Source organism: Aethalodelphis obliquidens, unplaced genomic scaffold (genome assembly GCF_003676395.1).
Source record: "Aethalodelphis obliquidens isolate GAN/ISIS:26980383/991018 unplaced genomic scaffold, ASM367639v1 scaffold9, whole genome shotgun sequence".
Taxonomy (NCBI): Eukaryota; Metazoa; Chordata; class Mammalia; order Artiodactyla; family Delphinidae; genus Aethalodelphis; species Aethalodelphis obliquidens.
The window spans coordinates 8,277,215-8,301,458 of NW_020837953.1; the positions used below are offsets into that span (position 1 = coordinate 8,277,215).

Genomic DNA, 24,244 nt, shown 5'->3' on the forward strand with positions numbered 1-24,244 from the left:
ACCATTGTCATAGGATTAGCAGAAGTCATAGGCGTAAGCATGTGGCCCAGAGCAGGGTCCACATATCATGTGTGGCCCTCCTCCCCTGCCCCTTACTGCCATGCGAGTGCCCCCCCACACTCCCATCCATGGTGGACATGGCACTGCCAATGGCTGCATGCTACAGGTCTGGCAGATAAACACCTACTCAGTGCTGCACAGAGACCCCAGTTCTCCAATTAGAGACGTGCACAAATTGGGCCTTTTGCTGGAAAGGGCAAAGTCCAATGTTGGTGTGAGTACGGAGGCCCTCAGAACTCACCCCTGAGCCCTGCCTTCAGGTGCCTGGCGGTGCACACGAGGTGTGGCATGCCAGAGCCAGAAGGGGTCTGTGAGACCATCTTCAGTCCCTTCCCCTTTATTTTATTTTATTTTTTGGCCACAACATGCATCATGCAGGATCTTAGTTCCCCAACCCAGGACCCAAACTGTGCCCCTTGCAGTGGAAGTGCCGGGGAAGTCCCCCTTTATTTTATAGATGGTTAACTGAGGCCCAGAGAAGTGAGGTGGTACAGTGGGAAAGAGGAAGTGCATTTTTGCATTCAGGTCCCGGTCAGCCAGGGACTCCTGTGGCGGCCCTGGACAGGAGTCATCTTTAAAAGGTGGAGTTGCTAAGAAGGTAAAGCCAGCAGACACAAGGTCCAGTTAGAGCTTGGCAGCTGGAGGGGAGAGATTCAGCCCGTGTTCAGCAGAAACCAACCCCGTATAAGGGAGCAATGAGAGACCAGACCAGCAGGGAGAAGTCGGAGAAGCAGGAGGATTCTATCCTTGAGTTTTTAAAAATAAATATTTGTAAAAGTTTTTATATGCTTGTTGCAGGAAACATGGAAAACACAATAAGCATAGATTTATAAGAAAACAAAAGTCCTCTCTGCGGCTCCCACACAAAGAGACTCTCAAGTTGGACCTCTTTGGGCTGTTCCTGGCTCCTTGAGGAAAATGGAAATGCACTTTATGAAACATATTTCGAATGAGAAATTACCGTCATTCTTCTCTGGTGATCCCCGGCAGCCCGGCTTGGCTCGCACAAAGGGAGAGGCCACAAATAGGATTTGCCAGACCCAGTCTGAGCCCGGTTCACCGAGTTTGTGTTCCAAAATGCACAGTCATTCAAAAGTCAATGAAAACCCATTGTGTTGCATGCAGTTAGCAAATACGTTAGACTGGGCCCGCGGGGTCCACTGGAGGGCTCGCTGGTGGTGAAGTTCTGGGAGCTACCTGTGTCGGCGGGACTGCCTGGGTTAGGGCCTGAGAAATGGGACCTTACAGAGATAAGCAACACCTTCCATCCATTAAAGGCAGGAGCGTGAAAGGTGGAGAAGAGCTCGGGACCCAGGAGTCAAGAGCTAGTTCTCTGCAGATGCAGGAGGAGAGGGAGGGGCCACAGATGAGGACCCACTGTTGTTACCATCTTCAGCCCATGTTGAAACTGGAGCTGCTGCCTTTTTTCTGGGTGTGAGAAGGAGAGTGCCCCGAGGCCAAAGGTCAGGGAGCACTGGGCTGGGAGCCTGGAGTCTGGGCTCCCTGTCTTGGTGTCACCATTGACTTGCTGGGCAGCCTTGAACCGGTCTCTTCTCCTTCCCCAGCCTCAGTCTCCCCGGTATAAAACGGGCAGACTTATTCTAACACCTGTTCCAGTCAGACCTGTGATTTTAAAAAGAGTCTTTTTCTCCTTACCCAGGGTGGGATGGGACATGGGTGGCTAACCCCAATTGAGCCGATTGTTTCAGTAAGCAAACATGCCCTTGAGCCCCTGCTGTGAGTACAGTCTACTGCTGGGCCCTGGGTGAGAGGCCAGCTGGTGGGACCAGCACTATTCCGTGTCTGAGTCACAGCCCTGGTGGTGGGAGCAAGGGACCCAGAGGCAGACAGTTAGGATCCTGAGTCCTAGGGTCTGTGATGAGGGAAGGTCAGGGCTGTGGGACCCCAGGGGAGTCTTGCCCTAACAGTAGGGGAATCAAGGAAGGCTCCCTGGAAGAGGTGGCATATGATCTGAAACTTGGAGGATGAGCAGGATTTTGCCAGGTGAAGTGGCAGGAGAAGGGCACCCTGAGTAGCAAGTGATGGGAGCAGAGGTACATCAGTGCAGGCTGCATGGAGAATGACACCCATGCCTGGCATGCAGTAGTGCTGGGGTGGGGGCCTGTCCACGCCCAGAGGTGGAAGGCCCTGCCGTCTCCCTCTCTCTTTTTAATATTTTAAAGTATTGTTGAAATATAACTCACAAGATTCATCTTTCTAAAGTATACAGTGTTTTGAGTATATTCACAAAGTTGTGAAACCATTATTACTATCTTAATTCCAGAACATTTTCATCATCCCCAAAAGAAACCCTGTACCTGTTAGCAGTCACTCCCATTCTCCCCTCCACCCAGCCTCTGGCAACCACCAATCTGCTTTCTGTCTCTGTGGATTTGCCTATTCTGGCATTTCACGTAGATGGAATCATACAGTATGTGGTGTTTTGTATCTGGCTTCTTTCACTCGCCATCATGTTTTCAAAGTTTACCCATATTGTAGAATGTATCAGTGTTTTACTTCTTTTTATGGCCAAATAATATTCAATTGTATTGATATACTATTTTTGTTTATCTGTTCATTACTTGATGGGTATTTGGGGTTTTTTCTATATGATTTGATTTAATGATTTGAAAAATTAAACTTATTATTACTGATTCACTTGTAGGAGTAAGAAATGGTAGATCCCATGCAGTCTCTTATCTCATTTGGCCCTTACAATAAACCTACAAGGAAGGAGTGTTAACTGTTTTCCAGAAGACAGCTCTGGACCAGAGCGGCTAAGTACCACGCCTGAGGGCAGGGGCCAGTCAGCAGCGGGGCTGGGACTTGAACCCAGCTCTGCCTGCTCTAAAGCCCGCAGCCCATCCAGCTGGCTCAGAGACGTGTCCCCAGACATTCAGCTGAGGCTGCAGAGAAGGATGTTGAAGGAGCATTTGCTCCCCACGGCACTCTGTGGCTCACGGCTGCTGCTGCGGTGTGAAATGCAGCCTTGCCCGCCCCCATGCAGTCTTGTGGCTCGGACCTGCCTGTGTGTCCTCTGCCCTAGGAGTGAGCTTGTTTGTGTCCACTGTTTACTTAAGTTGGCCACTCTGTCTCCTGAGACTCCTCAGTCATCACTGGTCACCACGTGGGAAACAGCTTGGCGATGTCACTCTGTGAGGAGGCGTCCCTCAGTGCATCCCATGGGGTGGGCCTGGGTTCCCTGAGGCAGCCACACAGCTGTCATCGTCATGGGCTGTGTCACCATCCATGAAAGTGGGTCACCATCCATGTCTTCCTTGATCCTCAGATCCCCTCTGGAGGTCATCATGTTGTTGCCATGTATTTGTGTGGAAACTGAGATCAGAGGGAAGTCCTTCGCCCACATCACATAGGACAGGGGCAAGTGTCGGATCCAGACCTGACTCAGACCTTTCAGGCTCCACATCGAGGGTGGGAACATCCCCAGGTCGTGTTATGCAGGACAACTCACCCAAAGCCATGTGCAGAATTAAGAAGGAAGTCTAGTTCTTCTGCAGCCTAGATCTATCTATGAAAGTATCACACTGGCCACTGTGAATTTTTTTTTAAACTTCAACAAAACAGAGTAGTATAAAGTATAAAGCAAAAGTATAATGTATCAAGAGGTAGAAAGTAGAGAGTAAAGTATGAAGAAAAAAGGAAAAGTTACCTCTAACTATAGTACTCAGAAATAACCACTGTTTAACATTTTGGAGTATTTTATCAGACTTCTCTGTGTATATGATAATTATACTCTTTACAGGAAGGGAATCATACCAGATATGTTGTTTGGTAATTTGCTTTCTTCACTGCAGTGTATTTTGGACACCTAGCCGTGTGCACTTAGCTGAGTGAATGAATGAGTGAGGAAATGAATGAATGACTTGTCTGCTCTCTTGTGCCACTGGACAAGTCAGGCTTTGTGAACTCTGCCCAGACTACCTTTCCAGAGCCGGGAGCCTTCGTCTCCATCCTGTCATTGATTCCCTGTCCTCTGTAGCCTTGGACCTCGGTTTCTCTGTCTTCACAGGGGGTCACTGGTGGTGACCCGTGGTGATAGAGCAGAGCCTGGTGCCGATTCTCCACAGCCCTGGGAGTGGGTAACACTATACCATCATTGCCATCCTTGCAATGCCAACAAAGATGTTGAACTCCAGAGAGATTAGGTGATTTGTGCCGCTCATAGAGTGGAAGGGATTTGGGATTTGAACTTCAGCCTGGATGACTTCAGAGCACTCTTTAACCCAGAATGAGCATGCCCTGAGAATCCAGGGGTCCAAAGCTGGGGGCAGGGGCAGCCATGCCCTCTCTGGGCTGTCGTGGTGTCCCCACCTATAACACAGAGGCCTCCGAGGGCCAGCCAGCCCTGACATTGTGTGAGTCTCAGGTCCCCACGCAGCCCAGCCCAGCCACCTTGCTATTACCCCTGAGCCTAGGAGGACCCAGAGAGGAGTCTGGCCCAGGACCTGCCCCCAGAGCCCAGAGCCTCTGCAGAGGAGCCACCATTGGCACTGAGCCCTGGTGTCTGAGGGAATTCCAGGCTGAGGGAACAGCGTAGGCAAGAGCACAGAGGTGTAAAGTTCCAAGAGCCCAAGTAGTCAGTCTAAGTGGAGACTAGAGAGGGAGGAGGGAGCTTGGGAGCCAACCACCGCTGGAAGGCCTGCAGATGCAGATGGTGGGAAGCTGGAAATGCCAGGCTGAGGGCCTGGGGTTGTATCCTGAATGCAGTAGGCAGCCATCGAAGGGTCTGAGCAATGTTGGGGGCAGGTTGCCATTTAGGAGTCTCTGGCTGTAGGACAGATGGTGGATTTGGGGGCAGTGACCAGGGTGGAGACAGTGAGGAGAGTGGCAGGATTGGCATATAACTGGCACTGCCAGAGGGAGTGAGTGGTTGGAAGACCTCACCTGGGCCCCACTCAGGCTCCCAACTTGATTCCCCCAGGACGGAGCTGGAGACTCCTCTCTCTGTCCTCAGCCCCCGCTAGCAGGGCGCCCCGGCTGGGCCCCAGTGTAAGGCAGTGATTTTTTTTTTCTGTAAATTATTGGTGCCCAAGTCATAGCTGAGTGGCTCAGCACAATGGCATCCTTCTCTTTTTGTCCTCCTTAATTTTAGAATCCAAAGCTAAATGTTTTAATTTTACATTATTCCTGACATAATGCTAATGAGTTCCAGGTGTCCCCCTGAGTCAGGCTGTGCAGCCAGCCATCTGGGCGGGGCCCTGCTCCCCAGGACGCCCCTCCTGCCACCCTCTCGGTTCTCAGAGAAGTGCCTCGCAGTGTGTTCCTCCTTAAGGACCCCTTCCTGCTTTATCATATGGTTGTAATTTTTTTCAGTTTACTTGGTCGTTCTTTTGTGTGGTGACCACAGGGTGATTCTCCCTTGCTCGAGGGACGGAAGGTTCCCACGAGAGTCGGACAGCTTGCCTGGCCCAGCAGAAGGCACGCTTCCCTTTCAGACCCCTGAGGCACCAGGCGCAGGTGAGGGGTGGGATGCCTCCCCCAGACCCTTTCTAGCGCTTTCCAACCTGTGTTGGACTGAACATCTGGAGAATTTGTGTGTTAAGGGAAATAAACACTCTCAGGGGATCTGAAAAACAGTGTGGTGGCTATTATCGCTAGTATTGTTATTTTCTGGTGACGTGAAACATTTACTTCTTTGTTTCTAGTCATTTCTTGCCCGTGGCCTGATGTTTCCTAAATCTTCAGACCCGTCTGCTTTTTGTTGAATGAGATGTGAGAACAGGGACAGGGCTTTGGCATCAGACAGCCTTGGGTTCAGTCCGGCTGCTGCTCTTAGCCCCTGGGCGCCCTGAGCACAGGCTCTCTGGGAAACAGGGTGATAGAGCACCTTCTGTCCAGGGTGCCCTGAAGAGCACAGACGGCGGTGCACAGAAAGGGGGCTGCACAGGCCGACTCAGAGGTGCACACCTCAGGAGCAGTTTTCCTCCCTTCTGCCTTTTCCACAACCTCGTAACAGGGCAGACAATGGTCTCTATTTTATTCATGTCAGATCTGAACCTGAAGTCCACAGACTTGAGTGTGAGAGAGTGTAACTTGAAAGTCTTCCTTGAACTGCCATCCTGTTCTGAGTCTCCGGAGCTGAGGAGCAAATCTCAGGCAGTTCACAAAGCCCTGCGCCAGTTCTGTGGGTGGGAGGGGCTTGCACTGAACCGAGGGGTCCTCAGAGTCATTTCTTACACTGGCATCTTCTGAGCCGTCCTGCACCCCACCTCGTCTTTGCCCAGAGCCCAGCAGTCTCCCATCCATCTGAAAGGCTGCCCTGGGGCCAGCTTGGACTCAACATCCAGGTGTGGGACCTCCTGAGAGATCCAGAGTCCTGCCCGCCTGGGAGGAGCCCTGCTTCAGGTCCCACAAGCCTAACTGGGGGTGCTATCAGCACACCAGAGCCTGGCCCTAGGGTGAAAGGGCAGAGCTCTGAGCCTCCCCACTTTGAGGGAGCCCTGCCGTCTCCCTGTGTCTTGCTTTCCCTCCAGCGTCCCCTTCCCAGCCAGACATTTTCCAGGGGTGGGAACACAGGAATCTTTGCTCTTCCTCCCGCCTAGGCTTCTCCTGGGCTCCACTAATTTTGGGGGCTCCCTGCCCTGCTCCATACTTCCCTCAAGGTTCGTATGTTTGTTGCTTTCTTCTTTCATTCATTAACAGATATTCTCACACAAGCCCACTGTGTGCCAGGCCTGTGCTGGGCACTCTCAGATGGCTTGGGGCAGAAAATCATTTGAAATATTTACTGTGTGTGACTCATCTCTGTCTCCAGAGTTCTTTCCATTTGGCCCCGAGACCTGAGATTTTGAAACCCAAAAGCCAGGAGTTCACTCCTGTCTGCTCTGCTTTCTGCCAACTTATCTCCTCCAGAAGCACTTGGGTGGAGGCACAACGCTATTACTACATACCCATTTGACAGATGAGAACTGAGGCCTAGCAGGGAAAGGGACGTTCCCAGGACACCTGGCCCAGGGGAGTCCTCTGTGGCTGAGCCAGCCAAGTGCACAGCTCACAGCTGGATGTCTCTTGCACAGTGGGCCAGTTGGGAGGCATGAGCAGTGGCTCGAGAAGCCCCAGAGTGAGCCTGTGAGCCTCAGTCCTGCCTCTGGCGGGGTTGCTGTGATACTGGTTAGACCAGGGAAGAGAGGTGTCCTGCAGACTGAGGCACTTGGTCACTGGAGAGTTCTGCCCTGTCTCTTCCTGTCTTCTCGTCCTTCCGTAGGTTGGATTTCATTTGTTTTGTTGTTGTTGTTGTTGTTGGTGTACTTGGTTCCTAATGGCAATTGACCTTCCTTCATTAGCTCGATTGAAAGCTGGGCTGTCGTCGTTCCTTCCATCCACCATTAATAGTGCTTGCAGCAAAGTGAGTCCAGGCACTGGTGAGTGAGTCCAGGCGCTGGTGAGTGAGTCCAGGCACTGGTGAGTGAGTCCAGGCGCTGGGTTCAGTCAGTGGCAGCAACGAGCATTGTGGAGCCACGTGACCCTCTTCAGCGTGTGGCCCTAAGTTGCCATCACAGGGCCTCCCAGAGGATCTGTGGCAGGTGGGAGAGTGGTGGCAATGCTGAGGCAGGTCAGCTTGGCCTGTTTATCCCACTGGGCCCCAGGTGTCGGATCCAACCCAATTTAGAGCCATTGGATATCCCCGAAGGTAACTTACGAACCATCTTGCACCCTCCAAGCAGCCCTGGTGAACATGCAGTCACCCGACTCTGTTCCTGAGCACCTGGGAATGGGTCACTCGTGTCCTCTCCAGTAGGGCTCCCCCAGACTGAGCACAGCCCTCTGTGGCTCCCCACACCCTCACTACGGCCTCCACAGGCCCCTGCTACCCCAGAGCTACACACACCAGCAGTCTGGCCCAGCCGTGCCCCTCCCCCCTCCCAAGGGGCCCAGAGCCTCACGGGACATTCCTGGTGGGAACTGAGCCCCAGGTGCACATGGGGCAGGTTGCTCCCACCCATGACCTCAGAAGGGAACTTTGCACGTGTACATTTGTCATGATTCGCACTGACCCGACGTGAGGTTTTATTTCAGGTGATGGGTGGGATGTCTTGGATCTCCCTTCTCCCCGGGCAGCCCCAGGGTGCTGCGTGTTGTACAGGGCTTAATTCATGCAGCCGCCACCTGTGCACTCGGCAGGCGGTGGGTAATTAAGCTCAAGGGAAGCAGGTGACTGGTTTAAGTTCACACAGTAACCTGTGACAGAGCCAGGGCTGGAATCAGGTCTTCAGACCCTAATGTTTTTCACACCATGGACCCATCCTCTGTTGTTTCTTCTTGGAATCCGGGAGAGGAGCCGAAAAGAGGACTGAGCACCTGCCCTGTGCCCAGTACCAAGGCCACACCCTGCTGTCCATAATAGGCCCCTGAGGCCAGGAGTGTCATCCCCTTTGCAGGGAGCACACTGAGGTTCACAGGGGCCAGGAAGAGGAGGAATTGGACCTGAGACCCAGGCTGTGGGCGTAGGCTTATTTCGGGGAGGGTTCAGGCTGGAGAGAACCCTTTCATTCATTACAGTCCCTCCCCTCCTCCTCCTGGAGCAGCGCTCACCTGCCTTACCCCCAGCTCTTAGGATCAGATGTCGATGCACCTGGACAGGTGTCTCCTCAGCAAATGGGCCAGGTGCTTCTGCTTCTCAGTTGGCTGTGGAGATGGAATGGGCTGCCATGTCGCTTTCCCACCTGTGCCTGCCTCCCCTCTTGGGGGTGAGCTCTAGAGGCCGGGCAGCATCTGTCAAGGCCCAGGGGGTATGCGGCATCCGCAGAGAGGACGAGCAGTGAGAGACAGGCCGTCCTGGCCTCAGTGCATCAGGGTGGTGTCCGGGCGCTCAGGGCAGGGTGGGAACAGGGGCGATTAGGGAAGGCCTGGCACAGGAGGAGGGGAGGGCTGAGGCTTGAGCCAAGACCAGAAGGGCAGGGAGGACCGGACAGGTGGAGGACACTGCATGGTCAAAGGCCTGCGGCTGGAGCTTAGGAAGGGGCAGTGGGCACTGGGCTAGAGGTCAGTGGGACCAAAGGGTGGCCTGCGGCCCTGTCTTGGAGTTCTCTATGGCCACATGTTCCCTCCCCAAAGCCAAGCCTGTCCAGCTGCCGTGGGAAAATCAGGAGGTAGAGTGGGCTCAGCTGGCTCTTCCCACCTGCAGCCTCCTCTCCTGGGCAGCCTGGAGCCATGGAGAGGCGTGTGGGAGCGTGACTGTCCATGGGTCTGGCTGTGCTGGGTGTGGAGATGTTGGTGTGAGGACTTGTCTTTATCCACTGGCCTCTTGGAGGAAGCCTTTGCTGGACTTTGTCTCTGGGTGTCTCTCCCTGTGCACACACAGAGCACCATGAGGCCATCTGTGTTCTGATATGTGAGCCAGTTTCTGCTGTGCCGTACGTGGGGCTGTGTGTCAGTGCATCTAGAGTCTGCGGAGTTTGTATGTTTGTGCCTGTGGTGGGGTCTGGGCTTGGGTGTCCTTGGGTATATGTATGAGTGTGTGTGTGTGTGTGTGTGTGTGTGTGTGTGTGTGTGTGACATGAGTCATGATGTGTGTGTGTGTGTGTGTGTGCGCATGCACTGTGTGTTGGTGTCCTGGGGTTCTGTGTCTTTGATGTGTGGCTTGGTTGGCAGAAGAGGTGTCAGTGTGTGCGTGTCTGCATTTCTGGGTCTGCGGCTGGTGGCTTGCTATGTGTGTGTGCGTGTGTCAGCCATTCTGTGCAGCCTCTGAGCCCTGGCCCCTAGCCGAGCCTCTCTCCACACCTCAAGCCATGTGTCAGCACGGGGAGCCCCTGGATCCCACCTGTCTACTGGGTGAGCAGACTCAACCTCCCCGTGCACCTCCTACTCTGGGGAGCTCTGCATACCCTGGAAAGGTGGCCTAGCCCTCTTGGCTCTCTCTGGCTGGGAACAGGAACCTGTTTCTTGCCCAGAGAGGGACTTTCTGCTGGAAAAGGGCCCAGCCCAGAGCCTCCAGCGCAGTCCTGGTGAGGAAGAGATGGGGAATCTCCAGCCCGCACCTTGCTAGCTTGAGCAATCTCCTCCCAAGGGCAGGCCCAGTCCGACCGGCTCTGGAAAGGAGGCCTGTGGCCCCCTAGCCCAGTCTCTCTCTGCCTTTTGTGTGCCTCCAGCTTCTCTAGGTGGTCATGAAGGCCTAGAGAGCTGAGAGATGCTCGCCTTGGATCTCATGGCGCCCCTCGGTCCTGGCTGCCTAGGACAAGAGTGGGCCCAGGCACAGAAGGGCACGGGAGGCAAACCCTGGCTCCATCCCTCATGAGCTCGGGGTCTCTCTCACATAAACTCCCTGGGCCTCAGTTTCCACCTCTGTAACAAGGGGACCTGTCGTGCTGGTTAATGGGACTAAGGAGACGTGTTTAGGGAGAGTTTGGCCCAGTCCCCCACCTAGTAAATGTGATAGCTGCTGTTACAGTCATGGTCTCCCCCCTGCCCCCATCTGCCCGTCCATTCATTCACTCAGACGGCACTAGGTACCCAAGGCTGGACCAGACCCTCACAGCCTTCACAGGGCACAGTCCAGGCCAGTGCCATCCAGCCTCACCTCCCAGGACTCTCCACTTTTGTCCCTCCCCTTATTGCCTCCACCTACCTCTGAGGACCCTCGCAGCACAAGGCCCTGAGAAGAGCCTCGTGGAAAACCCATGAGGTTCAGAGGACAGTAACTGCAGAGCAGCATCCCTCTCCCGGGGAGCAGGGTGAGGCGTGGACCGCAGCTCCCGGCTGGCTGGCCTTTCAAGCTGGCCAAACAGAATTATTTGACATCTTGGAGAAGGTTCTGGCACCGTGCAGCTCTCCCATCCAAATCACTGTTGTAAAGTAGGTTAAAAGTTTGTACGAAAATGAAAAGTTGATCCCTGAATGGCCTGCCAGACTGTTGAAACCCAATATATTTTACCCTTAAACCAGAAATGTGTTTGTTTAGAAGCAAGTCATTGGCAAAGGCCAAAACTGGAGGCATTTCCTCTCCTGCCCCCACCCATGTGCCCCGTTCCCCCAAACCTCCTCCTTGCCCTTTGTGTCCAGATCCTTAGCCAGAGCATGAGAAAAGGGCCTCCCTCCTCCTTGGCCCATGTCAGCCACAGGGAGGAAACTTGACATTCCTCAGGGACCGCTGTGTGCCAGGTCCCGTGCTGGGCATGTCCTTTTATTTACTTCTAGCAGCCGTTTGTGGTGGCCCATTTTAGAGAGGAGAAAAATGAGGGCAGAGGTGGGACATGACCTGCCCAAGCTCGTGGCGGTCGGTGGTGAGTCCCCGGCACAAACTTCTGTCTGCGAGACCTCGTGGCCTTCGGCCTGTGGCACAATGTCCCACACCTCACATGTGACACACGGCCCTTGATCATCCCCCAAGGCCCAGAGGGAGAGAACAGGCGTGCCCGGCACCAGCTGGCTCTGTGCCGGGGCTGCCCTGAATGAACTCGCTCTGCCCTTTCACAGGTGCGAGAAAGGCTCAGAGACGGCAGCTCGCTGAGTGGGGTGAGCCCAGCCCTGCAGATTCTGATGCCAGACCCAGTGCCCTCTCCTTCCCCCAGCCAGAGTTTGAAGGGTCCTTGGGCTTGGTCTGGAAGGGAAGAGGGTGCCCCCTCCCCAGCTCCCGGGACGGCTCCTCTCAGGCTTTCATCTCCTGCCCTTGGTTCTGTGAGCTGCATGCAGCGGTAATGGATTGCAGTGGACTTTTTTCAATTAGGTTCTGATTTTCCCCTGCCTGTTACTATAAAACTCCAGATGGTCTAGGGCTTCATGGTTCCAGGGGTATTTTCCCCCGTTATTTGAATCTTCTTTAGTAACATGCCCCACATGTGGGAACTGGGCCTTTCAAGACTCAGTGCCTCAGCCGGGCTCGCTGTTCTCTGCTGTGTTGCTGCGGCTTTCCTTTTTGTGTGGTGGCATCTCCTCTCGGAGGCCCCGGGAGGAAGGAGGGTGTCCCCTTTGCCCAGCATCAGCTCTGCATCCAGGGCTGGGCCTGATTTTGCCTGGGAAAGGAACCCAGGATGTGAGCCCAGTTGGAAATCATGGTCATAGTTCCCGAGTACCAGCCTGTTTTGGGTGCTTTCTGTAGGGGTCCCTGAGGCGGTAGCCAGAGCACTTAGGGACACACATATACAGACTTGCACATCAGCCAGACCTGAGATCCAGCCCCAGCTCTGCCACTTACTGGCCATGTGACATCACTTAGGGCCAGTGATGTCACTTTTCTGAGCCTCAGTTTCCTCATCTGCAGCGTGGCACTAGAAAGGAGCCTCACCAGAAGAGCATGTTGTCACAATTAAATGAAGTACCACACAAAACACACAATGGCTCCCGGCTCCTGATAGGTGACTGAGAGGGTGTCACCCAGTCACTAAGGTCATTCTGAATTCACCCCAGTTTCATCTTAGTACATATTTTAATGTTTATGCCTTCTAAGTAAATAAGAAAAACCCAGCACTCACTCTTACATTTTTCTAGACTGTCAGATAGCTCTTCTCTTCCTTCTCCCCTCTCCGGGTACGCCTTACCCACAGTAGCGGCCGTCTCTGTTGCCCATGGCATGTGAGCCTTTGCTTCTGGCCAGATAGATCTGTTGTGTTTGGTTATGTGAACTGGTGTGTTGCAAATTCATCCCGAATAAGAGGTGCCTGGTAATCCTCTGGGTGCACACAGTTGGCATCAGGGCTCTGGCCACAGGACGCTGCATATACCCTGTGGTTCACAGAGAGCACCCACCCACCATGTGCCCAGGTGTGCCCAAGTGGATGCCCCCATTTACAGATAAAGCACCTGAGCTCTGACAAGTGAAATGAACTTGCCCAGGTCATCCAGTTCGGAAGAGTGGATTTGAACCCAGGCCAATTTGATGCTGAAACACAGTGGTGGGGGGCGTGGGGGTGGAGGGGGCAGACATCACCAAGCTCTTACCAGGGCCAGGTCGCACCAGCCAGAATGCTGGGGTGAGGGTTTGTACTTGCCCAGGCACTGGGGAGCCATGCAGGGTGTGAGCTGGGGTGGCGGGGAAAGGGAGCTCAGACACACCTATAGGCTTCCGTCTTTGTTCTAGATACTGGATATCATGTGGGAATGAATTGGGAAGGGAGGGCGGAGGCAGGATGGCTGGTACAGTCACCTGGGTGAGCAGTGCTGGGGTGTGGACCAGAGTAGTGGGCGGATGTGAAAGATGTTTAAGAGGTGGCATTTCCCTGGCTTAGCAGATGGTTGGATGCAGGGGCCAGGGAGGAGGGAACAGGTTTCTGGCTCAAGCATCCAGGTGGAAGGTGGGAGGTCAGTGGCCAGGGAGTCCAACCAGCAGAAGTGGCACCAGAGTTCCCCAAGTGAATAGCCCTGTGTTGCACCGTTGGCTGGGCCATGTGAATGGTTGCACAGGGCAGTTTCTGTGGACAAACAGAGCGGAGATCATAGGCAGACTTGGAGGGGTGGTGTATATTCTGGAAACAGCTAAGCATCTGCTGAGCCAGAATGAAGGGGAGGAAGAGAAGGAGATCTAGAAGGAGAAGTGGGAGGTCACTTCTTTCTAGAAGAGACGGCAGTTCTGACTGCAGCCGAGCCCGGGCTTGGTGCCCTCTGGCACAGTGGGGGCAATTACACCTCCTTGCCCCCTTGCAGTGGGAGCAGGGGTGTTCCAGGGGGTGTGCTCTGCAGGTTATACACCTGGACATGGACAACAGGGCAAAATCTGCCCTAGAACCTCAGAAGACTGGAGTGTTGGGGGAGGAATGTCAGGAAGGCCCCACCCTAGCATGTACCCGGTGGGGTGCAGACCCTGCGGAAGCATCATTACACCCTTGGGTCACCATAGCATTGCCTTAAGGCCCATCCTCCACCCGCCTCAAGCAAACGGAGACCCAAAGCCCGGATGTGCCCGTTGACTCCATTTCTGTTCCAATAAGACCCATGTTTCCATTCTGGCAGCATCTGTACCCCATGACACAGCAGTTGTGGGGCACCTCTCCCTGCTGTCCCCCCAGACCCCACACAGTCAGTGCATGGGACCCCTTCAAGCCGTTCCCATCCCAAAAGGCAGCCTCACTCTCTTTGGAGGTGCCCAAAGGGTACTCCACGGGCTTGGCGTAGAAAGAGTTTTAGGGCCACACCAATCAATGGCAAGCACATCAACCAGGGCCTCCTGTTCTTTACTTCTGGGGTCAGTAAAACCTGCCCCACAGGGGTGTCCTCCCTCAGGGCAAGACACCACCACCACCACGATAACAGTGACAACATTGACGTCTTGCGTGACATGCAGATATGCACGTTGCCCCACTGCCACAACTCTGTGAGCTGCTTCCTCGCATCTTCATTTTACAGAGAAAGAAACTGAGCCACAGAGAGGGCACTGACTTGCCAAGGTTACAGAGCCATCTGCTTTCCAAGTTTGAACACTTCACCCCAGCCTCTGACACACCAGACCGTGGAGGGCATTGAATGCCAGGCTAAGGGGGTTGACCGAATGTCAGAAGGCACAACGAGCCCTGGAGGGTCCTGAGCAGGGGTGACCTGGTTAGATTTACAATTTAAAAATGGACTCATAAAGCATTAGAGCTCGAGAGGTCTTGGGGGCTGTCTGGTGAAGCTACCGCTGTAAGGCAGCAGAGAAGGACTCATGAGAAACTCAGGTGCCCCAGCTCTAGGATTCCAGACCAGGCCCTTCCACCACTGTGTGAGCCCTGCCAGGTCCTGGCTCCCCAGGGTACAGATGAGGGGCTTGGTGGGGGAGCACACCTGTCCAGGGCACCTGTTCCTTGGAGGTGGAGCCAGGACAGCACTGAGATAACTCCCCATCAGAGGAGGTGCTGGGGCACCTGCCCCTCCAGACTGTTCCCCAGTCCCCAGCCTGCTCCAGGCCCCAGGAGCAGGCTGACACCCCTTTGATAGGCCTGAGCCCAGGGGGTGTTGAGAAGGTTAGTCTGGATGTCAGGCTGGAGGAGGAAGATGGGGAGTGAGGTGAGGGGTTAAGGAGTGAGAAGTAGGAACAAGACCTTTGGGGGACTTGAGAGCCCACCATGCCCAGCGCGACATTACACACACACGCATACACACACACCCTTCCAACTCCGCAGAGGGCCAGCAGGCCCGGGAGCTGCCACCCCAGGCAGAATGCCACTCCACTACTTACCTGCTCTGTGATCCTAAGTAGTAGCTACGGTGACGGTATTGAGCAAGCACCTGGTACCAAGCGAAGCACTTACTGTGCAGCCACCCTCTGAGGTTGGTAGAACTCACCCAGTTTGAAGATGAGGAAACCAGCTCGAAGAATTGAAGGGACTCACTTCGGATCACTCACAAGTGGAGCAGCCAAGACACAAGCCCTGGTCGTCCCACACCAGGGTCCGTGTCTGTAACCGTTGTGCTGATTCCCCCGAGCCTCAGCTCCTGACAGTGGGAGAGACACTTGCCCCGAGGGCTGTGGAGAGGATACTCGATCATGCTAGAGACATGACCAGGCCTAGCAGAGTGAGCGCACAGGTGCTGAACCCACGAGCATTCCCGTCCTCTTCTCTCTGCCTCTGTTAGCCCATCTCTGGGGTTGTTAAAGGGGGAGGATCGCGGGGACCTTGGCAAGCGGCTGCAGGCAGAGCCCATCTCCCCTCAAGGCCCTGGCATGCCTGGGATGCTGGCTCTGCTGCGGGTGTTGCTCTGCCAGGTGTACCTGTAACATCCTCGTCCCAGACCTGTCCTGATGGGGCAGTTGCTACCCCACCTGCTGCTACCTCTGGTTCTACCTTGAGGGTTGGGTCCCCCATCATGGTGCTCTGGCCAGCTGCTTGTTGTACCCCAGCCTGGGACTCAGCTCTGTTAAGTTCCAGTGGGGTAGGGGTGGGCAGGACGAGCTGGGCCGATATACACAGGCATGGCATGGGCACAGCGCACATGCGCAGGTGTGGGGTGCCTTGATGAACACGAGGGAGGCGTGTGCACCCCTAGGCTCCAGAACCCCTATTCTTTTTTTTTTTTATAAATTATTAATTTATTTATTTTTGGCTGTGTTGGGTCTTTGTTGCTGCGCACGGGCTTTTCTTTAGTTTTGGCGAGCGGGGGCTACTCTTCATTGCGGTGCGCGGGCTTCTCATTGCGGTGGCTTCTCGTTGCGAAGCGTAGGCTCTAGGCGCGCAGGCTTCAGTAGTTGTGGCACACAGGCTCAGTAGTTGTGGCGCATGGGCTTAGTTGCTCCATGGCATGTGGGATCTTCCCAGACCAGGGATTGAACCCGTGTCCACTGCATTGGCAGGCGGATTCTTAACCACTGTGCCACCAGGGAAGTCCCCAGAACCCCTATTCTTAACCACCATTGGATCACATTTCTAACTCACCCTTTGCCCCATAAGTGAGCTGCTAGCTCTGCCCACAAGGAACTCCCAAACCCTTAGCCTGGAGGCATGGAGAAAGGGCAAAGGATGTGCAGTGAAAACCTCAGGGTGTGACCAAGGAGGAGCAGGAGGTTGGGAGAGGCTTCTCCAAGGAGGTAGTGCTTGGGCACCATGAGTAGATGTCTGCCAAGTGAGTGAAGGAAGGAAAGGCGTTCCATTCCAAGGGAACAGCTCCAGCAGGCCTGGGGGCATTCAAGTTCCCGACACATTCGGGGTCTGATCACTCCCGTGTGGCTACAGCATAACGTGTGGGGTGTATGCAGATGAGAGAGGCGTCCAACCGTGCTGGAAGACCGCGAACACCAAGCTGCAGATCGTGAAAATTGTCTGAATTGAATTGTCAGCGAATTGGAAGGGAAGGTGTCCCAGGAGGGGCACAGCCCGAACAAAGGCATGGGGGTGGGGGCAACGGTGCTGAGACGGACGGCTGGCCAGGTAGGCGCACAGACCGGGTGGGGAGATGATATACGGATCTCCAGAGTCGGATGGACCCTCCAAAGTCAGGAATGGCACGCGGCACCTGAGGGGTTATTGCCCCTCCGCCTCAGATGTCCACCCTCCCGGCTCGGGCCAGAGAGGAACGAAGGGACCGGTTGAGAGCCAAGAGGCAGCCTGCTCTTCAGCCGCTGCCCCACCTCACTGTGGGTGAACCTGGCACCGGCCTTGCAGGAGAGCAAGGGGGGGGGCGTGGCTTGTGGCCTGTTTATTCCCCAGACAGGATTTCCTTCTGGTTTTGATGCACGGAAGAGGCATAACATCTGGAAATAGGAAGCGGAACAGCTTCTAAAACCCAGCTGCGGACAGCTTGCCTTGGACCAGCCCCAGCAGAGCACGGCCCACAGTTGTGGCCGGGTCTTCAAGGGAGAGGCTCCAGGAGAGCCCGCCCCAGACCGTTGTCTCTGAGTCCTTGTTCTGACGTCTGCCCTGGCCTGAGGGCTGGAACCAATGGCTCATGAGAGGAAACCCAGCCTCCTCTGATCTCTTCTTCCTCAAGGGTCACCTCCCCCTGCCCCACTGCCGTGGGAAGGCAGCAGGCACAGAGTAGCCACCTGGGCTTTGGCCCCAGATGTGGCCTGCATCTTGTCCCAACACTGTGATCGCCCCTGGAAGCCTCTGTCTCTGAGGTGGGGACACTGAGGCCGCACACTTCCTGGTTGTCATGTGGTTAAACAGCCAGCGCCACAGCTGGATGGATGGAGCCGATGTAGCTCCTCCTCCTGCCCACAGCGAGCGCCGCGGGAATGGCGGCCAGTCACACCAGGACTAGGGCGTGCTCGGCGGGCAGTGTTTGAAGGATTTTGAAGGCTGAAGGGGGTTGGATGCACTGTTACGAGATAGGACATTCTTTGCTGAGTGCATTTCTAGTACAAAGGCTTGAGATTGCCTGGAGGACCCCTGCTGTTTCAAGCCTCTGGTGGGAAGTCAAGAGGGGCTGGAACGTGTGGCGGGCTGAGTGTTTGAATGCCAGGCCCGCAGGACTTCAGGCGGAAGCAACAGGGTCCCTTTCCTACACCAGAGGCTCCTGGGGTAGCTGTGTAGAGAGTAGGGAGGGAGGAGTTGGAAGTTAGAGGATTCTGGGGAAAGAGATGGGAGCTGGGCCGAGGCTGCTGGGATCAGCACTGTATTTGTTGCTCTCTGCTCATCTCCACCCTGACCAGGGGCATCACATGTCTGTGCTGTACCTACTGAATGCCCACTGCCTGGCATGGGGCCTAGTGCATACTTGATGGATGTTAAACAGCCAAATGATAAATCAGAGACGCTGCGGTTACAAATGTGGTCATTGTTCTGACAGCGATCAGCATTGATGCTGTGTTCCAGGCGGGCAAAGCCCTTTGACAGTCAGCGTCCTACCCCTTGGGACCTTCATATCAGCGCTGAGTGGTGGCCACACAGTCTTAAGTTTGTAGGCAAGGAAATAAGGCACGGGGAGGTCAAGGGCAGTACCCAAAGCCTCACTGGGACAGAGCCCGACTCATAGCCAGGCCTTGGGTTCCAAATCCAGGGCTGTCTGCAATAGATGTATACCTACATCCTGTCCATTCAGGGCAGTGTTGCCATTAGAGCAGCACATCACTTCCAGATGCCGATGGAGGGCAAACCTGTCGAGATCCAGAGTTGGAAAGACCACTTTTTTCTCAAGCCCTCGTGGCCACTTGTAAGTCAGGGGTGTATTTTTTTCTGGACCTACCAGGGCTTCCCAGATAGAGTTTGGGTCCTGAGCACTTCATGGGAAGCTGAACTGGGGCAGCTGGAGGCCTCGGGCAGGGTCAGGGGGTTGGGGGGGAGAGGATGCTGGGGCCCACTTCCAGGCTGGGCGGTGGGCCTTCCGGGGGCTGCAGAGCACCCCTCACCAGCCTTTCCTGCAGTTTGAGGGCTGCAGCAAGGCCTTCTCGAGGCTGGAGAACCTCAAGATCCACCTGCGGAGCCACACGGGCGAGAAGCCATACCTGTGCCAGCACCCGGGCTGCCAGAAGGCCTTCAGCAACTCCAGCGACCGCGCCAAGCACCAGCGCACCCACCTTGACACGGTAGGCCCGAGGGCAGAGGCCGAGGGTGGGGTTGGAGGACGCGCACTCTGCCCCCACTTGCCTAACGCAGGGCAGCAGGTGGCTCCAGGCAGAAACCCTGCCTGCATCCTTGAGCCCTGTTGACATTTTGAGCGGGACGATTCTTTGTGGGGAGAGGGAAGTACTGTCAGTATAGGATGTTTAGCAGTATCCCTGGCCTCTATCCATTAGACAGGAGCGATTTCCTACTTCCCAGTTATGACAACCAAAAATGTCCTTCAACGTTGCCAAAAACCCTGGGGAGGAGGAATTAAACTCACCCCTAGTTGAGAACCACTGCTTTAGCCCAAGGGTACCGGCCCAGGCACTAGTGTGGGCCCCACTGAGAGGGTGGGCTCCCATCCTGCATCCTATCCCCAGGCCTGTCAGTCACCCCCAGAGCAGGTCCTCCCTGCTCTTCCCACCCACTCCCTCCATGGAGACAGGCCAGAGGCTCTCCAGGGCCATTCTGTATCTCCCGGGCACGGTGGGTGAGGAGTTGAGGTGAGCAGGGCCTAAGACTCCAGGCCCCTGGAATAGTGGCCTGGGCCCCAGATGCCCGTGTGTCCACCTCCTTTCCCTTGTTTGTGCCAGTGTGATAACCGGCAGCTCCATCATGGCATCGGTCCAAGCATTCTTTCCTGTGCATACAGACCTCAGCGGTTAGCAGAGCACTTCCTAGAACATCGTCTCCCACGATCTCACAATGACCCTGCCAGTCGGGGGGTCACTGGCCCATTTGACAGATGAGGGAAGCGGGGCTCTGGCCACTTCACTACTCAGCTGGAAGGTGGCAGAGCTGACTCAGAACTGGGCCTCACCCCAGTCTCATAGGGCCTATGTGATGGGATGCACCCAGCCTGGGAGGCCCCCAGCCCGCATGTGCAGCAGGAGACGGGTCCGTAGCCAGATTCCACGTCTGGGCCACTGGCCTGTGTCTCTGCATTTTGTGCAAATGTTTGGGGAACTCTGCTGGTCGGGGACTGGGAGACCTGAGTGGCCGTCCAGCCCAGCCCATCCAGTATACAGACATACAGATGAAGAAACAGAGGCCCAGGAGGGCGACTGACCCCTCCAGGGTAAGTTGGAAGCCACATAACAATAGAGGTCAGAGCTAGAGGCCCTCTGGGGTTTTATAGCTGGGAAAACCAAGACCCAGAAAAGATGGGGGAAGTAGGTAGCAGAAAATAGCAGGAAGTTAGGTTTTGGGGCCAGGCCCAGGCCCCGGGCAGAATGTTCTACACATCTCCCCTGTCCCCTAATATCACACACATTGTCCCTCAGTTTAATCCTAGTGACAGACCACAAGGTGTAGGGGCCTATCCCCATCTTGCAAACAAAGAAACTGAAAGTCAGAGATGAAGTCATTGACTGTGACACAGCTGGTAAGTGGCGGAGCTGGGATGCCACCCAGTCTGCCTGCCCCCAAGTCTGCTGCCCCTTGCTGGAAAAGGGGAGAAGAGCCGAGGGGAGAGGGTGGGAAGGGAGAGCCCTCCCGCCAACCTGAGCCCGACCGCTGTCCCCACCCCGCCCCTCTCAGGCTCACTGTCACGGGTGTTGGGGACATGAAGTGAAGAGGTATCTTCTTCCCAAATCCCTCTGTCTCTGTTACCTTCTCACATGCCCAGCCCTTGGGGCCCTTGGCACCTGTCCCAACCCTGAGAGGCATGGCTTGTGCCCCAGCACCCTGGTTACATCTCCCAGAGGCCACAAGGCAGCCTCAACAGCACCAGGCCTCTCTGTACCCCGCTCCCCCCGGGCGACGTCCCTCCAGCATCTCGGGGTCACCTACCCTGACTCACCCCCTTCCTCCCTTCCCCTTACTGCACTTCCTGGACCCAGCCCCAAAGCAACATGCCTCTGGCCCCAGCTTGGTGTGTGAACAGAGCTCCAAGGGCTGGGTCGGGTCAGGCCCAGAATGAGCCCACAGGGTTGTCTCAGGCCTGCATCTCCTCAGAAGGTCCTGGTCAAGCCCGGGAGGTGCAGCCCCCGCGTACTCCAGCCCCATGGAGACATGTAGGCGGACCCCCCCGCGGCTAGTTTGCTTTCCCAGTGCCCGAGGCTCAGGCCCATTGGGTCAGCCCCATGTAGGCTGGGCCTTGTTTTCCAGAGAGGACCCAGTCGTGTCCCCAGCTCCCCTCTGGCACCAGAGAACATGGGATTCTCTCCGTGGGCAGGAAAGCAGTGGGACAGACTGGAGAGAACCAGCCTGGGTTCTAACCCTGGCCCTCCACCTGGTCCCAGAGGTCCCAGGACCGCCACCCATCCTCTCTGGCCTCAGTTTCCTCAAACATCTACCTCACATGAGAGGGATAGGGGATCAACTGAGGTGACAAATGTGGAGCCCAGACACAGGATCTGCACAGCAAACTTGAGTCCCTCCTTTCTTGACCTATGACTCACTGACTGAATGCTGACTACATCCTGCCATGTCCCAGGCACTCCATGTGGGGTTCATGTCCCGACTGCCACAGACCATCCTGCCCTGGCCTCCATTTCCTTATAGGGAAGAAGGGGGTGATAATCTCTCCTTTGCCCACTTCCCTGGACCCTTCAGGGCTGCAGAAGAGAGGGGGCACCCTAGCAGAGTGTCATGGGCACTCCACTCACTGTGAGATCTTGGGCAAAGCATCAGCCTCGATATCCTCATCGGCAAAGTGCGGATGCTTCTCACGGGGCGGGTGTGAGACTGAAGGGAGACCGTGGGTGGCCAGCCCCGAGCACAGGCCGCACTGTGGGGGCTCAGTAGGTGAGGAGCTGTCTTGAGCACAGATCAGGAGGGCTCTGTGAGGTGCTCCACGCTCACAGCACGGCCGTGAACGTCCTGCTGTTAACGAGGCTTTGGAGCCGGTGTGGTGACTCCAGGCCCGGGGCTTGGCTTCTGCTTGGGACAGCCACAGGGTTTCCTGAGGGCTCATGAGGGAGCTGGGCCAGAGGAATGTTCTACACACGTCAGGCCCTGGAAAAACAAACACAGAGATGGGCCTTGTGCCCTCTTTCCAGGCGAGGGTGCCTGCACACACGGAGCTCTGTTTGTTTGCTTTTTGACAAAAGCGTGTGGATTTGTATCAGCGTCCCCAGGGCACCGGGCCTGGGGTAGGGCAGGGTAGGGCCCATGAGAGAAAGTGTGTGTGTATGTGTGTGTGTGTGTGTGTGTGTGTGTGTGTGCACATGCACACACGCGTGCATATGTTGGGGCAGGGAGCAGGCCTGTGTGAGAGGGACCCTGTAGCGTGTGGGTCTGTGTCTGTGTCTCTGTGTGGTTGTGTGGGGACAGGTCTGAGGCCTGCCTTCCACCCTCCCGCCCATACCTTCCTTTCAGCAAGGCAAGCCTCTCACTGCTCTGTCTCTCTCTTTTTGCTCTCCTCCGTTTCTTTAACCTGGCAACTCTCCGTGGCAGCACCAAGGTATGGCCGTCTCTTTCTGCTTCCCCCTCCCCACGAGGTCCAGCAGGGCTGACTCGCCTTGAGGTTCGGGGGGCAGTTCCAGTGGGCGTGTCTGACGGGGACATAGGCATCACCTCCAAACGTCCCCTCCCCATGACATCCCCTGCAGTCGCTGGAGGCCAGAAGGCCCCGAGAAATCGGAACCACTAGATGTGTTCAAAAAGGGCGTCTTAGGGACTTCAAGTAGCAGCTGGAGTCCACAAGCAAGGTCTTGTGGAGGCCGCTACAGAGAGCTCAGAATTCTGTTAGAGCCACAGGGTCCCTGCCCTGGGTCAGACCCTGAGGCCTGAGATGAATCAGAAGGGAGCCTCCCCTGAGGAAATCTCACCACTGAACAGACCCAGCAGTGCAGGTGGACAGCACTGCCCGTGGAAGCTCGGGAGGTGGCAGTGGGAAGAAGACTCGAGGAAAGGCTGGAGAGGAGGTGACGCGGGCTGGGCGGTGGGTGTGCAGGGGCAGGGGGAGGGGTGAGGACTCGAGCAGGGCCCAAGTCACAAAGGGCCTTCCGTGCCCGGACGTGGGCTGTATCCAAGGGCACCAGGGAGCCAAGGGGGTTAGAAGGTGAGAGCGTGGCCAGGCCTGTGAGAAAGGCCCTCTGGCTGTGAGTGTGAGGGGAGGTTGGAGGCACAGAGAGCAGGGTGGGGTCTGGACAGGAACCAGGGGAGGCGGTGGGCATGCATTCGTTCTAGAGGAGGGATGGGGCTCTGAGGGGAAGGGACGCAAAGGGCACAGATGAAGGCACAGCCTCCCAGGGCTGTGTCTGAGATCCAGTTCCCTCTGGTCTCCTGTGACTGTTGGGTCAAGGACCTGTGATTCTGGACCCATGGCAAGTTTTGGTCAGTTGCTCCCAGCCCGGGCCCTGCCACTGTGCAGGTTGGCTCCATGTTTGCGCCCGCCTTGCCCTGCGCTGTCGCCCTTTCCCCCTCTCCCCCTCTCCCCCTCTCCCTGCGCCCCTCCCCCTCCTCCAAGGCAACAACCTCACTTTACTCATTCTCCACTTGCCGCTTCTCTGCAGCCATGAGCCCCAAAGGGTATATTTTCTCCAAACTAGTATTAGAGCTGAAAGAAAGAATCCTTAGGACTCAGTTGGCCCCATTTATGCAGAGGAGAAAAGTGAGACTCAGAGAGGGGAGGCGACTTACCCGAGGTCCCAGCATGAGGGTAGAATGGAGACACAAACCCCCTCCTTCACTGCCAGGCCAGGCACCTTCCCCGCACCCATCGGCAGGCCTGGCTGAGTCAGACCCCTCCTGGCCCAGGACACGGAGGGAGGGACAGGGTGTGAGCCTGCAGCCGCCCCTTGCCCAGTTGTCCCCCCCCCCACTGCAGGCCATGCAGCGGTACCTCGGGCCTGGCAGGTGGACCCTCACTCACCCCACCTCTGCCCTCTGATGTTACAGAAGCCATACGCCTGCCAGATCCCTGGCTGCTCCAAGCGCTACACAGACCCCAGCTCCCTCCGCAAGCACGTGAAGGCCCATTCAGCCAAAGAGCAGCAGGTGCGTAAGAAGGTAAGAGGGCTCCGTTCCAGGCCCGTCTCTGCAGATGCCCCCACCCGGCCTCCCGGCCGCCCGTCCAGCATCAAGGCAGGTACAAGCCACACTGCTTGCGTGCATTCAGTCTTCCACATCCAAGGGTGCCACTGTCCCTTGCCCTCCATCTGCCTCCCACCAGCCCAAGTGTCCGGACAGTCCCTGACTTACGATGGTTTGACTTATGATGGTTCAACTTACAGTTGTTCAACTTTACGATGGTATTTTTACAAATTCAGTAAAAGCATACTTTGAATTTTGATCGTTTTCCAGGCCTGCGACGTGCAGTAGATCCTCTCTCG

The 24,244-nt window shown here is 55.8% G+C and overlaps 1 protein-coding gene across 1 annotated transcript in view; it reads left to right on the plus strand.

Annotated features, from left to right (window-relative positions):
* GLIS1 (GLIS family zinc finger 1) overlaps positions 1-24,244 on the plus strand; it is an 88,689-nt gene that overhangs the window by 46,960 nt on the left and 17,485 nt on the right. The window contains exons 3-4 of the mRNA XM_027108481.1: positions 18,785-18,946; positions 23,811-23,921. Coding sequence (XP_026964282.1) covers positions 18,785-18,946; positions 23,811-23,921 — 273 coding nt within the window. The remainder of the gene's footprint in view (positions 1-18,784; positions 18,947-23,810; positions 23,922-24,244) is intronic.